Source organism: Bos grunniens, chromosome 22, assembly GCF_055505025.1.
Source record: "Bos grunniens cultivar Pamir isolate PY7600 chromosome 22, Bosgru_T2T1.0, whole genome shotgun sequence".
NCBI lineage: Eukaryota > Metazoa > Chordata > Mammalia > Artiodactyla > Bovidae > Bos > Bos grunniens.
This window is the reverse complement of record NC_141186.1, coordinates 60,015,905-60,031,366: the sequence shown is the minus strand read 5'-3', so window position 1 is coordinate 60,031,366 and position 15,462 is coordinate 60,015,905. Positions and strand designations below refer to the sequence as shown.

The 15,462-nt window shown below is 47.1% G+C and overlaps 1 protein-coding gene across 3 annotated transcripts in view; it reads left to right on the top strand.

The window, feature by feature from the left end:
* The window catches only part of KBTBD12 (kelch repeat and BTB domain containing 12), a 51,874-nt gene that overhangs the window by 11,920 nt on the left and 24,492 nt on the right, over window positions 1–15,462 (top strand). For 2 of the 3 annotated variants that reach the window (XM_086368838.1, XM_086368839.1), the window contains exons 3-4: window positions 4,589–4,859; window positions 7,708–7,858. In XM_086368838.1, the coding sequence (XP_086224964.1) occupies window positions 4,589–4,859; window positions 7,708–7,858 (422 nt within the window). Of the gene's footprint in view, window positions 1–88; window positions 2,996–4,588; window positions 4,860–7,707; window positions 7,859–15,462 lie in introns of those variants that run through there. The other variant, XM_086368840.1, reaches the window with a different exon arrangement.

Genomic DNA, 15,462 nt, shown 5'->3' with positions numbered 1-15,462 from the left:
AATTACCTCACGATCATGTATTTGACATAGAGGTAACATTCATAATGAAAGCATCCACATTATTTTCCCTCTCCTGTTCATTGTTAAGAATCCACCTGTGGTGCGGGAGACCTGGGTTCGATCCCCGGGTTGGGAAGATCCCCTGGAGAAGGGAAAGGCTCCCCACTCCAGTACTGTGGCCTGGAGAGTCCCACGGACTGTATGGTCCATGGGGTCGCCAAGAGTCAGACACAACTGAGCGACTTTCACTTCACTTTCATTGTTGAGAAGGTACAGATGAAGCTGCGTGAGTTAAGTGTTTATATGTGACAATTCCTGTCTGTTTACATCCAGGTTTCACTGTTTATCCATATGCTGTAATCGCTTTGCTTTTGAAGAGCTGCATATAACTTTTAACAAGAAGAAAATTTACTAACAGTGACTCCTTTGTGCTGACACTCTCCAGTTCACAATTCAGAGTAAGAAGTGATTTGTTTCTTGGCCAAAATGTACTGTGCGTCCTGTCAGCTTTCATTCTGTGCCCTTAATGAGCGGGTCTCTCCTAAACCTCCTGGAGAAGGAAGTGGCAGCCCACTCCAGTATTCTTGCCTGGAGAATCCCATGGGCAGAGGAGCCTAAGGGGCTACAGTTCACCGGGTCGGAAAGAGTCGGACACGCCTGAGCGGCTGACACCCGCTTCCTAAACCTCTAATACTGTCCAACGTTGGCTGCCAAAGAGCGCTTCGCCCTGGGACTGCGGGGGGAGAGGAATGTCTGCTTAGCAGTCGCGTCTGTCCAGGGCCTGTGAGTGGAGACAGCAGGAGCTCAGCCCTGAGATGGGCCTGGGCGAATGAGAACTGTGCAGGCAGCTCCTCCAGCTCTCCTTACACACCGTCCCCTCTCGGGGCCCTCGAGCCAGACGTTCTCAGATTTCACTCGGGAAGTGCTTCTCAACAGCAGAGTGGGGACAGAGAGAGAAGGAGAGGTCTCTCTTTAGCTGTCATCTCCTCGCGTCGCAGGACCGCTTCAGGCTCCAGCGGGCGCCCCTCACGTGCACGCGTTGAAGGCGTGTCGCTTCTGCCCAGCAGTGGGGGCAGGCATGGAAACCCCAGGCAGTGACTGCCCCTCTGGCCTCTGCCCACGGGGACAGAGTGGGGGCAGGTTCGGACCCGAGGTCCCTGGGGAAAGGGGACCTGGGTCTCCTGGGGGAGTCTTTGGGTCCCTGACACTCGCTTCCTGTTGCTTCTCCCCTTGGAGCCTCAGGTTCTTTTGGTCTCTGCTTTCTTCCTCAAAGAGCTGCAGTTCTGCCATCAGAGTTCATTCTTTACCATCTCAGATCCTCTCAAAGTCTGTGTTTTGATCCTTAAATGTCTCGCCTCGTAACTGTCTTCAAAACCCCACTCTCTCTTCGTCTAACTACGCACCCTGCGTTCCTTTTCCTCTCTGTCTTGAACTCACCCTGTTTCGTGTGACCCACAGGCTCTCCCACGTTGGGCAGAAGTGAAGCATCAGTTTCGAAAAGCGAAGTGAAGTTTCGACAAGTGAAGCATCAGTTTCTTCCCCCAGGGATGAAACTGTCAGCAAGGCGAATAGAGAGATAATCAGAAGCGTTTGCTGGTATTGCTGCTCCGTTGCTGCATCGTGTCTCCTTGTGACCCAGTGGACTGCAGCACACCAGGCTCCCCTGTCCTTCACCAACTCCCAGAGCTTGCTCACACTCGTGTCCATTGAGTCACTGATGGTATCCAACCGTCTCATCCTCTCCTGCCTCTTTCTCCTCCTGCCTTCAATCTTTCCCAGCAACAGGGTCTTTTCTAATGAGTCAGCTCTTCGCATCAGGTGGCCAAAGTATTTGAGCTTCAGCTTCAGCATCAGTCCCTCAACGGCATATTCAGGGTTGATTTCTTTTACGATTGACTGGGTGGATCCCCTTGCAGTTCAGGGACTCCCAAGAGTCTTCTCTAACACCACAGTTTGAAAGCATTGATTCTTTGGTGCTTAGCTTTCTTTACGGTCCAACTCTCACATCCATGCATGCCTACTGGAAAAACCATAGCTTTGACTAGATGGACCCTTGTCATTGTCAGAAGTGTTGCTTGGGGATTGAATGAGGTTCCCAGTGCTGTGTGCATCGTTAGGGTCTTACAGTGCTCCCTAAGGGCACGTCAGCGCCAGGTTTGCGATTTGTTGTTTTTGTTTAGTCAATCAGTGGTGTCCAAATCTGCAGCCCCATGGACTGCAGCGTGACAGGTCTCCAGGTCCGTTGCCAACTCCTGGAGCTTGCTCAAACTCATGTCCATTGAGCCAGTGATGCCATCCAACCGTCTCAACCTACATCATCCCCTTCTCCTTTGCCTTTAACCTTTCCCAGCATCAGGGTCTTTTCCAGTGGGTCAGTTCTTTGCATCAGGTGGCCAAAGTACTGGAGCTTCAGCATCAGTCCTTCCAATGAATATTCAGGACTGATTTCCTTTAGGATGGACTGGTTAAATCGCCTTGCAGTCCAAGGGACTCTCAAGAGTCTTCTCCACACCACAGTTCAAAAGCATCAGTTCTTTGGTGCTCAGCCTTCTTTATAGTCCAACTCTCACATCCATACATGACCACTGGAAAAACCATAGCCTTGACTATATGGATGTTTGTTGGCAAAGTAACTGTCTCTGCCTTTTAATACACTGTCTATGTTGATCATAGCTTTTCTTCTAAGAAGCAAGTGTCTTTTAATTTCATGGCTGCAGTCACTGTTCACAGTGATTTTGAGGCCAAGAAAATAAAGTCTGTCACTGTTTCCATTGTTTCCCCACCTATTTCCCATGAAGTGATAGGACCGGATGCCTTGATCTTTGTTTTTTGAATGTTGAGCTTTAAGCCAACTTTTTCACTCTCCTCTTTCACTTTCATCAAGAGGCTGTTTAGTTCCTCTTCACTTTCTGCCATAAGGGTGGTGTCATCTGCATATCTGAGGTGATTGATATTTCTCCCGGCAATCTTGATTCCAGCTTGTGCTTCTTCCAGCCCAGCATTTCTCATGATGTACTCTGCATAGAAGTTAGATAAGCAGGGAGACGATATACAGCCTTGACGTACTTCTTTCCCTATTTGGAACCAGTCTGTTGTTCCATGTCCAGTTCTAACTGTTGCTTCCTGACCTGCATGCAGGTTTCTCAGGAGGCAGGTCAGGTGGTCTGGTGTTCCCATCTCACCAAGGGAACATTTCATGCAAAGATAGGCACAACAAAGGGCAGAAACGGTGTGGGCCTCGCAGAGGCTTGTGATGCGCGTGAGCGTGTCTGCATCTCCGCTGTGTCGCGCCCTCGTCCTGAGTGTTCGTCTTAAGACGCTCTTCAGTTCGCCTCCACTCTGTAGTTCACAGACCTCCACGCAGACACCCTTCTTCTCGACTTAAGAGAGGGAGTGGATTATTCGCACTGTGGTCGGTTGTTTCTGTTTTAAAAGTACACCTCCCATCTCTTTCGTCTCTCACGCTTTGGTAGACAAGCAGCTGAGGACAGTCGTCTCCCGACCGACAGCCTCTGCAAGGACGGCGCGTGCTTCCCCGCTGCCGTTGCCCTCTTTGGGACACGTCCGAAACAGTGAGCTCTACGGCTTCATCCGGGCGTTTCAGCTCCTCAAAATGCTTAATCAATTACCAAGTCGCCCGGCAAACATGTACTTCCCAACCTTCAAGGCATATATTTTTGTTCTTGGCCTCTTAAACCGTGTCTCAGAAAAACGAAAACTCAGCTTTTGAAGATTTTTTTTTAATGTGGACTGTTCTTAAGGTCTTTATTGAGTTTGGTATGATGTTGCTTCTGTTTTCTGTTTTGGTTTAAGGCGTGTGGGGTCTTAGCTCCCCCACCAGGGATGGAACCCCCACTCCCCGCGTTGGAAGGTGAAACCCTAACCACTGGGCCACCAGGGCGGTCCCCCAGACTCCAAAACCCATTTTCCATCCTATTGACACGTTCACCATCTGTTTCCAGAGCCCCCGCCTGTAGACACGCGATCCTCCCTTCTCTGAAATCCCCTACAGTTCAAAGCAGTGGTGAAAATATTGTCTGTGATGCTAGGAACTCTGGTTTCCTGCCTAAAATCACTGAGAAGACAGCTGTCCTGAGGGTTGATAAATGTCGGCGTTCAGTTTGTGACCAGCCAGACAAACCTGAAGGGAAAGAGCAGTCTTTGGGTTGAAAAGAACAATCTTCCAACTTCCCTGCCCAACCTGAAGTTAAACGTCCTCCTGGGGAAGAATGTACGAGTTGGTCTAGAACAGCTGGGGGAGATGCCTGTAACAGGTTCAGCTGTCAAATGTTTGATGCGCAGTGAGTACCCTATCCGCAGAAGCTGTTCTCAGTGCAGAACACACGTAAGTTTTTCACCTGTTTCCAAACAGAACCTTTGTTTTTCTTATTTCCCATATTTTTCCTGGGGTTTTCCAGGCACGACTTAGCGATCAAACGCCAGCACGTATCACTGTCTTATATTGATGTTTCTTTCTCTCCAATTAGAAGAACCAAATCATGTTGTTTTCGGAGAAGAAACTTGTGTTTCTTTGGCAGCTCGTTTTTACGTTGAATCTAATCCCGGTTCTCTCTCTGCTAATTCACAGGTACCACGACAGAGGAAACCAGTTTTGGGAGAAGTTATGCACGGCAGAATTTCGAGAGCTCTATGCCCTGGGCGCCGTCCATAACGACCTCTATGTGATAGGAGGGCAGATGAAAGTTAAAAACCAGTATCTTATCACAAACTGTGTTGACAAGTACTCTGTGGAACGGGACACCTGGAAAAGGGTGTCTCCACTTCCTCTGCAGCTGGCGTGCCATGCGGTTGCCACAGTGAACAATAAACTCTACGTGATTGGAGGCTGGACCCCTCAGGTTAAGAGAGCTCCCGTGTGCCCACGTGGCATGGCTGCGCTGAGCTTGGCCGCTCTGTTGAAAAACGTTGCAGTCGTTGAGTACTAAAAGAGGGTGGCTCGCGTTTCTGGTAACACGCTCTTTATGTTGTAGAATATTAAACAGAAGATTGTACAGTGTGACCGCGGCTCTGTCGTTGTTTAGTCACTGAGTCGCGTCCGACTCTTTGTGACCCCGTGGACCGTAGCCCACCAGGCTCCTCTGTCCATGGGATTTCCCAGGTGAGAACGCTGGAGTGGGTTGCCATTCCCTCCTCCAGGGGGGTCTTCCTGGATCAGGATTCAAATCACATCTCCTGCATTAGCAGGCGGGTTCTTTACCACTGAGCTGCCTGGGAAGCCTGATAAAGCAGTTTAGGGGAATGAATTTTATTTTTTTAGGGGAATGAATTTTAAAGTGCGTTATTCTACACCTGACTTCACTCAGTATTTGTGCTGCGTCCCTCAAAACCCACCCATTCTCGTGGACGATGAACGAGGCCTGTGCTGAGGGCTTATGTGTGGGAAACATCTCAGCTCGAGGCAGAGAAGTGGACCCCCAGCCCGGTTCTGTCTGCGCTGCAGCTGTGTGACCGGGGGCGCGTAACTCTTTGGTCCTTTTTCATATAAAGCTTCTCACTCTAAGCAGGAAATTGAAATACTTATCTGCGATGTCACAGCCATTTTCACAAGGGGGCACAGTGATTTTAAGCCCCTCTGTCTCTGCTGGGCGTCAGCAGAGGGAGAGACAGAGGCCAGACTGGAGTTCGGCGAGGCAGGGCTGCAGGATGGAGGAGCCCGGGGGCTGGGACCAGAGTGGCCGCTTCTCTGTGCTTTGGTGGCCCTGCCAGCGCTTGGGGCTGTCACAGAAGCCTCACCCAGCTGCCTTCTGCCCCGGCCATCCAGCGTTCGTAAAAAGATTAACCTCACTGCTCACTGCCTGTCCCCACGGCGTTGTCGTTTAGTCGCTGAGTCGTGTCTGAGTCTTTGCGACCCCAAGGGCTGCAGCACGCTAGGCTTCCCTGTCCTACACCGTCTCCCAGAGCTTGCTCAAACTCGTGTCCATTGAGTCGGTGACGCCACCCAACCATCTCATCCTCTGCCTCCTTCTTCTCCTCCTGCCCTCAGTCTTTCCCAGCATCAGGGTCTTTTCCAATGAGTTAGCTCTTTGCATCAAGTGGCCAAAGGACTGGAGCTTCACACGACATAGACTAGTTTTATTTTTGCCTGTATGAGTCCTCCTTTCTCTGGATTTGCTTCATGACACCTCAGTTGTCTGATGCGTCTCTTTGCTCGTTTCATGAGCTTCCATTCTGCCTTGTAGGATGTATCACACTTGTTCTTAAAATTTTAAACCACATTTAATACATGTTGTAAATTCATGCTACGCATTGAAAATTAACTTAGATTTAATCACAGCTAGTAGCTGAAACCTGACAGAGTATTTGTAATTAAGCTTTTTCAGAGCTATTCATTACGTAGTTAATTTTGCATGAACATGCTCCAAAGAAAAGCTTTCCTTCGATTTTTTAACACTAAAGTAGAGATTAAATACTTAAATTATAAGGAAAATTAAAACAATAAAGTCAGTATTTCCTAATTTATAATGTCTTTGAACATATGACTATTTCCTGGATAATGAAAGCCTTTGCTAATCTGTACAGAATACAATACATTAAATTGCAAGACAGCCTGGGGCTGTGATGGCAGTGTAGTGATTATTACCCTGAGCAAAAGCTAATTGCGTGACTTTCATAAGCAAGGAAATTATTTCTGTGTTGGACACCTGCACGGAAACAAAAGCAAAAGCTGCTCCGTCATCTCTAGCTTTGGGCGCCTTAGGGGCTCCTAACGGGCTGCAGACGGAAATATCACTTTACCTGAGGTTTGTCACCGTGTTGCTGGGAATTTAGGAGTAGGGAAAGCCACGCACATCTACGTGTATTTAGCTTCTAATGCTTCTACTCATTATATATATACACACACATTTATTATATATATATTTATATACATTTATTATATACATATATAATAAATGGGGCCTCCCTGGTGGCTCAGTGGTAAAGAACCCACCTGCCAATGCAGGGCACATGGGTTTGATCCCTGATCCAGGAAGATCCCCCGGAGAAGGAAATGGCAACCCATTGCAGTATTCTTGCTGGAAAATCCCATGGGCAGAGGAGCCTGGTGGGCTACAGTCCATGGGATCGCAAAGCACTGGACATGACTCAGCGACTGAACAACAAATATAAAATAAATACATAAAAATAACTGCAAATAATTTCTATTAATCCATGTATCTTTAAAATTAAATTCAAACCACTCCTATACTATGGTATAAAAATACTCTCATTACTAAAACACTCAATTGTTTTTTTAGCTTTGCTCTATTTCGATTATAAAAATGTTCTAAAGAAAAACGCTTTATAAATTATTAAAGTTAGTTTCTCACAAGTATTATTTAACCAACCACTATAAAGCTTGGTAAAATAAAATTACACTTTAAATAGTGTTCAATAAACCTTGGCTTGATTTTTTAAGGCTTTGCAATGCTTCATTTTTAAAAAAACGCTATACTGTCTCCCTGCTGAAATCACAGGTTCTTTGCTAAAACCAACACCTTAGCCCCATTAGCACAGAATATAAATCCTTCCGCTATTGACACGGTACTTATAATCCCAAGCCTTGGGATTTGGTGTGTCTGTGAATAGAAGTCACTGTAGTTAACCTCTACTTATCTTGTTGGCTGTCTGCTTTGATTAATTGCACTCATGTGCTCACAACGATCTCTAAATGGGCTGTTATTATATTGGCTGTCATATTTCATATAGATGGATCTTCCTGACGAAGAACCTGATCGATTGAGCAACAAGCTGTTGAGATACGACCCCAGCCAAGATCAATGGACGGAGCGGGCGCCCATGAAGTACTCGAAGTACCGGTTCAGCACAGCCGTGGTCAACAGTGAGATTTATGTTCTGGGTGAGGAGAAGCTAAATACCTCCTTTTATTTTTCTCCCCAGTTTGCCTCCATGACAATGAAATGTTCTTTCTTCTCGCATCCCAGTTCAGCCACACACAGCACTAGCCTCCAATTTTCTTTTATTTTCTAGAGCACAGTCAGATAAGATTACAGGAAAGTCCACTGACGTGTTGAAAGCAAGGTTACTTTTATCAAATTTTTCCGTCGTCTGGAATCCAGTAGTGATACCTCATTATATGCCCACCAGGTAAAATGCTGGGAAAAGGCAAGAAGCCTTTGGCCACCTTACGTGGATCAAAACACAGGCTTTAACAACCACCTGGTTCTCGGCACTAATTAAAGAAACAGGTAGAGGGTTAAAAAAATGCCACAGGTTATGCCAGCCCTCTTCACTTTGCCTCACTCACCAGAATTCCACTAAGGTTCATCAAATGATGTCTTCTCTGAATGCATTTGTTTTATCTCTGAAATGAGTGTGTGTGGTCTTGCGCTGGCCAATAGGGGTTGGTGAGAGGCTGGTTCCTTCCCACTGAGGTGGGTCCGAGTGACTCCAGAGCATCCTTGGTGCCTCCCCATCCTTCCCAGCCCTCGTCTAAGCTGCTTCCCTCCTCCTAACATCATGCCAGCCTGCCTTCCCATGAGCATGGGCAGACGGGCTGAGACAGGCTGAGTGCGCTGGTGAAATGATGCCGAGTCTTTATTTCAACCCCTTCTGCAGTGCTGGCCAACTGGCAAAAATAATGGGTAACAGAGAAATGGCAAAAAAAAAGAAAGAAATATGGGCTGAAAGCAGACCAAGGCTTTGAGTAGTTTCTTTTTTTTTAATCTAAATGGGAGCCATTATCTCTTGGCTGCGAGCACAGCATGAAGGAAAATAATTAAAGCACTGCAACGTTAATAGTTGTGTGATTTTAAGCACAAGAACATTATGTCACATGCTTTACGACTGCCTCAGTTAGGAGACTCACTTGAGATCATAATTAAGTTTTTCCTCTGGGTATACATTTGTTGCTTTTGTTCTAACCACATGCAGTGCCATCACCCAGTAGAGATAACATCAATGCTAGGACCAGTCTCCTGGGATTGATGTCTATGGAACTCAAGGAGCACAGGGCCGATCTACTGATTATATTGCAGCTGGAGGCAGTCGAAAGTGGGAGAGAAGTGATTGTCGATGGAAGCGCAATGAGATCCCCAGCCCCTCCCCAGCGTGAAAACACGACTAAGCTAAATGTGAAGTAAAACCAACAGGGTCGTTTTTGTAAATTGTATGGAAAGGACCAGATGGTCAATACAGAAATCAGGTTGATTATATTCTTCGCAGCTAAAGAATATATACAGTCAGCAAAAACAAGACCTGGAGCTGACTGTGGCTCAGATCATGAACTCCTTATTGCAAAATTCAGACTTAAACTGAAGAAAGTAGGGAAAACCACTAGGCAATTCAAGTAGGACCTAAATCACATCCCTTACGATTATACAGTGAAAGTGATTAATAGATTCTAGGGATTAGATCTGATAGACAGAGGGTCTGAAGAACTATGGACAGAGGCTCCTAACACTGTACAGGAGGCGGTGACCAAAACTATCCCAAAGAAAAAGAAATGCAAGAAGGCAAAATGAATCTGAAGAGTTTTTACAAACAGCTGAGGAAAGAAGAGAAGCAAAAGGCAGAGGAGAAAGGGAAAGATACACCCAACTGACTGCAGAGTTCCAGAGAAGAGCAAGGAGGGATAAGAAAGCCTTCCTCAGTGATCAGTGCAAAGAAATAGAGGAAAAGAATAGAATGGGAAAGACTAGAGATCTCTTCAAGAAAAGCGGAAATGCCAAGAGAACATTCCACGAAAAGATGGGCACAAGAAATGACAGAAATGGCAAGGACCTAAAGAAACAGATAAGATTAAGAAGAGATGACAAGAATACACAGAAGAACTGTACAAAAAAGGTCTTAATGACCTGAATAACCACGATGGTGTGATCACTCACCTAGAGCCAGACGTCCTGGAATGTGAAATCAAGTGGGCCTTAGGAAGCATCACTACGAACAAAGCTAGTGGAGGTGATGGGATTCCACCTGAGCTACTTCAAATCCTAAAAGAAGATGCTGTTAAAGCACTGCACTCAATATGCCAGCAAATTTGGAAAACTCAGCAGTGACCACAGGACTGGAAAAGGGCAGTTTTCATTCCAAACCCAAAGAAAGGCAATGCTAAAGAATGTTCAAACTACCGCACAATTGCGCTCATTTCACATGCTAGCAAGGAAATCCTTAACATCCTTCAAGCTAGGCTTCAACAGTACACGAAGCAAGAACTTTCACATGTACAAACTGGATTTTGAAAAGGCAGAGGAACCAGAGATCAAATTGCCAACATCCATTGGATCATAGGAAAAGCAAGGGAATTCCAGAAAAACATCTACTTCTGCTTCGTTGACTGTGCTAAAGCTTTTGACCATGTGGATCACAACAAACTGTGGAAAACTCTTAAAGAGATGGAAATACCAGACCTCTTTACCTGCCTCCTGAGAAACCTGTATGCAACAGTTAGAAAAAAAAGCGACAGTTAGAACCAGATGTGGAACAACAGACTCGTTCAAAATTGGGAAAGGAGTACGTCTTCTGTATATTGTCACCCTGCTTATTTAACTTCTGTGCGGAGTACATCATGTGAAATGCCAGGCCAGATGAATCACAAGCTGGAATCAAGATTGCTGGGAGAAATATCAACAATCTCAGATATGCAGATACCACTCTAATGGCAGAAAGAGAAGAGGAACTAAAGAGCCTTTTGATGAAGGTGAAAGAAGAGAGTGAAAAAGCTGGCTTAAAACTCAACATTTAAAAAACTTAAGATCATGGCATCCAGTCCCATCCGTTCAGTTCAGTTCAGTCGCTCAGTCGTGTCCGACTCTTTGCGACCCCATGAGTTGCAGCACGCCAGGCCTCCCTGTCCATAACCAACTCCTGGAGTTCACCCAGACTCACGTCCATCGAGTCAGTGATGCCATCCAGCCATCTCATCCTCTGTCGTCCCCTTCTCCTCCAGCCCTCAATCCCTCCCAGCATCAGAGTCTTTTCCAGTGAGTCAACTCTTCGCATGAGGTGGCCAAAGTACTGGAGTTTCAGCTTTAGCATCAGTCCTTCCAAAGAAATCCCAGGGCTGATCTCCTTCAGAATGGACTGGTTGGATCTCCTTGCAGTCCCATCACTTCATAGCAAATAGATGAGGGAAAAAACAGAAACAGTGACAGACTTTATTTTCTGGGCTCCAAAATCACTGCAGATGGTGACTGCAGCCATGAAATTAAAAGACGTTTGCTCCTTGGAAGAAAAGCTATGACAAACCTAGATAGCGTATAACAAAGCGGAGATATCACCTTGCCAACAAAGGTCCATCTAGTCAAAGCTATGGTTTTTCCAGTAATCATGTATGGACCTGAGAGTTGAACCATAAAGAAGGCTGAGCGCCAAAGAATTGTTGCTTTCGAACTGTGGTGCTGAAGAAGACTCTTGAGACTCCCTTGGACAACAAGGAGATCCAATCAGTCAATCCTAAAGGAAATCAACCCTGAATATTCAGTGGAAGGATGGATGCTGAAGTTCCAATTCTTTGGCCACCTGATGCGAAGAACTGACTCATTGGAAAAGACCCTGATGTTGGGAAAGATTGAAGGCGGGAGGAGAAGGGGATGACAGAGGATGAGATGGTTGGATGGCATCACCAACTCAATGGACATGAGTTTGAGCAAGCTCCAGGAGATAGTGAAGGACAGGGAAGCCTGATGTGCAGTAGTCCATGGTGTCTCAAAGAGTCAGACATGACTTAGCAACTGAACACACACTTCTTAGTTCAAGGATTGTCCGTGGACCAGACGCTTCTGGGGGTCATCTGGAGAACCTCGGTTTAAGATCCCTAATGGGTGTGTGTCCAGTTCTGTTTACTTTCTGAAATTCTTTGAAAATGTTCATCCCATGTTAGATCTAAGTCAGCAATCTTCCATTCCAGTGCATTTTTTCTGAGACTCGTTTTTCAGATTAGAGTCCATTTACAAAAAGAATTGTTGTTTGTTGTTCAGTCGCTAAGTCGTGTCTGACTCTTTGCAGTTCCATGGACTGTAGTCTGCCAGGCTCCTCTGTCCATGGTATTTTCCCAGCAAGAATATTGGAGTGGGTTGCCATTTCCTTCTCCAGGGGATCTTCCTGACCCAAGGATCGAACCCAGGTCTCTTGTGTTGGCAGGCAGATTCTTTGCCGCCGAACCACCAGGGTGTGGTACAAAAAAAGACAAGGTTTTCTGTGCCGTAACTCCTGGGTGCACCCAGGAAAGCGCAAAGCTCCCTCGACTGTGTGTTTAAAGTCTCCTGCTGGCTCACCTTAATGGGCGTTTGCATTTTGAATCTTTGTGTTATTGTTACTTGTCCAGCAGCACGTAGATGATCACATGGACAAGGCCTTTGTCTGCAAAAGGTTCATCGTCTTACTTACAGGAACACTGCCTTTAAGTGGGTGGACTGTCCAGCTTTGCAGTTTGAGTTCGCGGTAGTGCAGAAACTTTTCCTGGCGTTGGAAATTGAGAGAGTCTGTATAGCTACATTTTCCAGATAATTGACGCCAGCATCTTCACCATTTTGCTTCTTTGGCCGTGTTGGGTCTTAGCTTCGTCGTTTGGGATCTTTCGTTGAGGTGCGCGGGCTCTCTAGTTGTGGCAGTGGGGCTCAGTACTTACAACGCGTGGGCTTAGCTGTCCCATGACAGGCGGGATCCTAGTTCCCCGACCAGGGATGGAACCTGCATTCCCCTGCAATGCACGGTGGATTCTTTGTTTTTCAGCGTTTTCGAGATTATTTTCTTTCATGTGTGTTTCCGTGGTATTTATGTAAGTTTTCCATTTCATTTTTCAGATGATACTTATGCAAAACTTGGTAAGATTCTCTGAGAAATCTTGGTTCCTTTCTTTTTAAAAAATTAATCAACTTTAATGGAGGGTGATTACTTTACAATACTGTGGTGGGTTTTGCCACACGGGAGCACGTGCGGCCACTGGAGCGCCAGGGAAGTCCCCGTGCCAGCACCTTTAAGTGTCAAATTTTGGCCAACATTTTTAACTAGAAAAAAACAATGTTAAGTTATCACATTCTTCTCTATCTCGTGAGAAATCACTTGGAGGGAAAGTAATAGTTACCGAAGAATCACTGAACACCAGGTGCTGTTCCCACGCACGGTCAGTTTCCACAACAGCCTGGAAGCGAAGGCCTCTGTCTCCTTTTATCACCCAGTGTGATTAAATCCGGGATTCAGACCCAAATCTGTCCCACTTCAAAGCTAAAGTAACTTTAAAAGTGACTCGGTCATCATGAGCACCAAAGTCGCACTCCCTGCGTGTGCGTGCCGTCCCCTGGGTTCGAAGGACGGCTTCTGCTGGCTGCCGCGTCTCGACGGCCCTTCCTTTGCCCTTCGCTGCCGTTACGCTTTCTTCACTTCCCACTGCTGTCGCGCCCCGTCCAGACGAGACTGTGCAGACGACCTACCTGCATTGCCCGTGTCCGCCGTTGTGCAGACGCACAGACCGTACTGATACGTCCTCTGGGGCCAGTAGGCCAGGTGTCTTCAGCACAGACTCCAGGTTTTGCAGAGTCAAGTTTCAATGCCCATCACGGCCCCGCTGCTGCCTCTGTTCGGGGTTTGCACCCGTGTGCTGGGCGTGCAGTCTGGCCTCTGTCATGTGAGGGGGACCGTTACAGAGCTGGAGCCACAGGGACTGGGAAACCTCGGATCTAACTATCGCAGGGAGGGAGGTAGTCACAAGGGCAGTCTGGGCTGTGTGACAAACGGCCTCACCTTCACCGTGTTATGGCTTTATAAGTCTTCTGAGTTAATCCCATCTGTACAAAGACTCCCCAAGTGTCTTCTTGGCTGAAACAAAGTTCCTCCTGCAGACAGACCCTACCGTGTGAGTTACGAATACCCTGTGATTTCCCTGGTGGTCAGATGGTAAAGCGTCTGCCTGCAACGCAGGAGACCTGGGTTCCATCCCTGGGTCGGGAAGATCCCCTGGAGAAGGAAATGGCCACCCGCTCCAGCATTCTTGCCTGGAGAGTCCCACGGACAGAGGAGCCTGGTGGGCTGCAGTCCACGGGGTTGCAAAGAGTCGACCACAACTAAGCGACTTCATTTTATGATTTCCAGCAAGTGGGTTCACTTCTCTGAGTCTGTTTTCTTCGTTCATAAAACGAGGCACTTAAGAGAGATGAATGCTGTGCTGTGTGTTCAGGAGCCCAGGAAACAGTAGAGATGGTGATTATAACCTTGTGAAATAAGCTGGGGAGGGAGGGCTCCCTCTGCGGTCCGATGGTTAAGGCTTCTCACTTCCCATGCAGGGGGCGTGGGTTTGGTCCTGGCTCGAGGAACTAACATCCATGTGCCTCACAAAGCAACCAAAAACAAACACAACAAAACAGCAACAAAACAGGTGTGTGTGTCAGTGCGTTACTCGCTCAGTCGTGTCTGACTCTTGGCGACCCCGTGGACTGTAGCCCACCAGGCTCCTCGTCCGTGGGACTCTCCAGGCAAGAATGCTGGAGCGGGTGGCCATTTCCTTCTCCAGGGGATCTTCCCGACCCAGGGATGGAACCCAGGTCTCCTGCGTTGCAGGCGGATTCTTCACTCTCTGAGCCACCAATTAAAAACGTGTTTTTAAAAAAGTGGCAGGGGGTGCCCTTACACTGTAGTGTCCTAACATGGCCCCAGATTCTTTCCCATCCTCAGAAGCATGAGGTATTCCAGCTCCTGCCCCGGCAGGTCTCCGCGCTGGCCTCGCGGCCCGGAGGGGGCGTCCTGGTGCTGGAATTGCCCGTCCCCAGGCCTTTGGAGTCAAAGGACCCGTCTTTCTACTCTCCTCCCGCCCTCCCCTCGCGGACACGCGCAGTGGCCCGGTGTCCGTTCACACAGCCTGCCCCTGCATGGGGGCAATACTGACCAGGACGTATCCCTCCTGTAGGAGCTAAAGCTGCTCACGTCAGACTGCCGGGCGCTCTCTCTGGCTAATGCTGCCCCTGGAGGTTTGATTCGTGTTGTAAAGATTTAAGTTAAAATCTGCACTAAATGTTTATTGTGAAAATGCCCATACTGGAAAATCACATCATGACAGACACCATGAATAATTTGAATTTAGATGAAAATGACCCCAGAAGTTACGACAGACTAGCAAAGAGTGCATTAGTAAGCTATTGGGAGGTTGTTCCTGGAGAACTATACGTTTCCTTCTTAACATACAGATACAGGCACTTCCCTGGTGGGCCAGTGGCTAAGACTCTGCACCTCCAATGCAGGGGCTCTGGGTTCAATCCCTGGTCAGGGAACTAGATCCCGTATGCTGCAACTAAGACCTGACATAACGAAATAAAAAAATAAATGTTTAAAAATAAAATAACAATTCAGGAAAGCGTCTGTCTAGGTTGTTGCTAAAGTGACTCCACTGCTCATGCATTTACGTGTGTATTTTAGTAGGGAAGTCTTCTGGTGGTGACTTTCTGGAGCACTTAAAGTAATTTAAATAGTCTCCAGGAAGCCTTATGAGTAAAGTGCATGCACACTCAGTCGTGT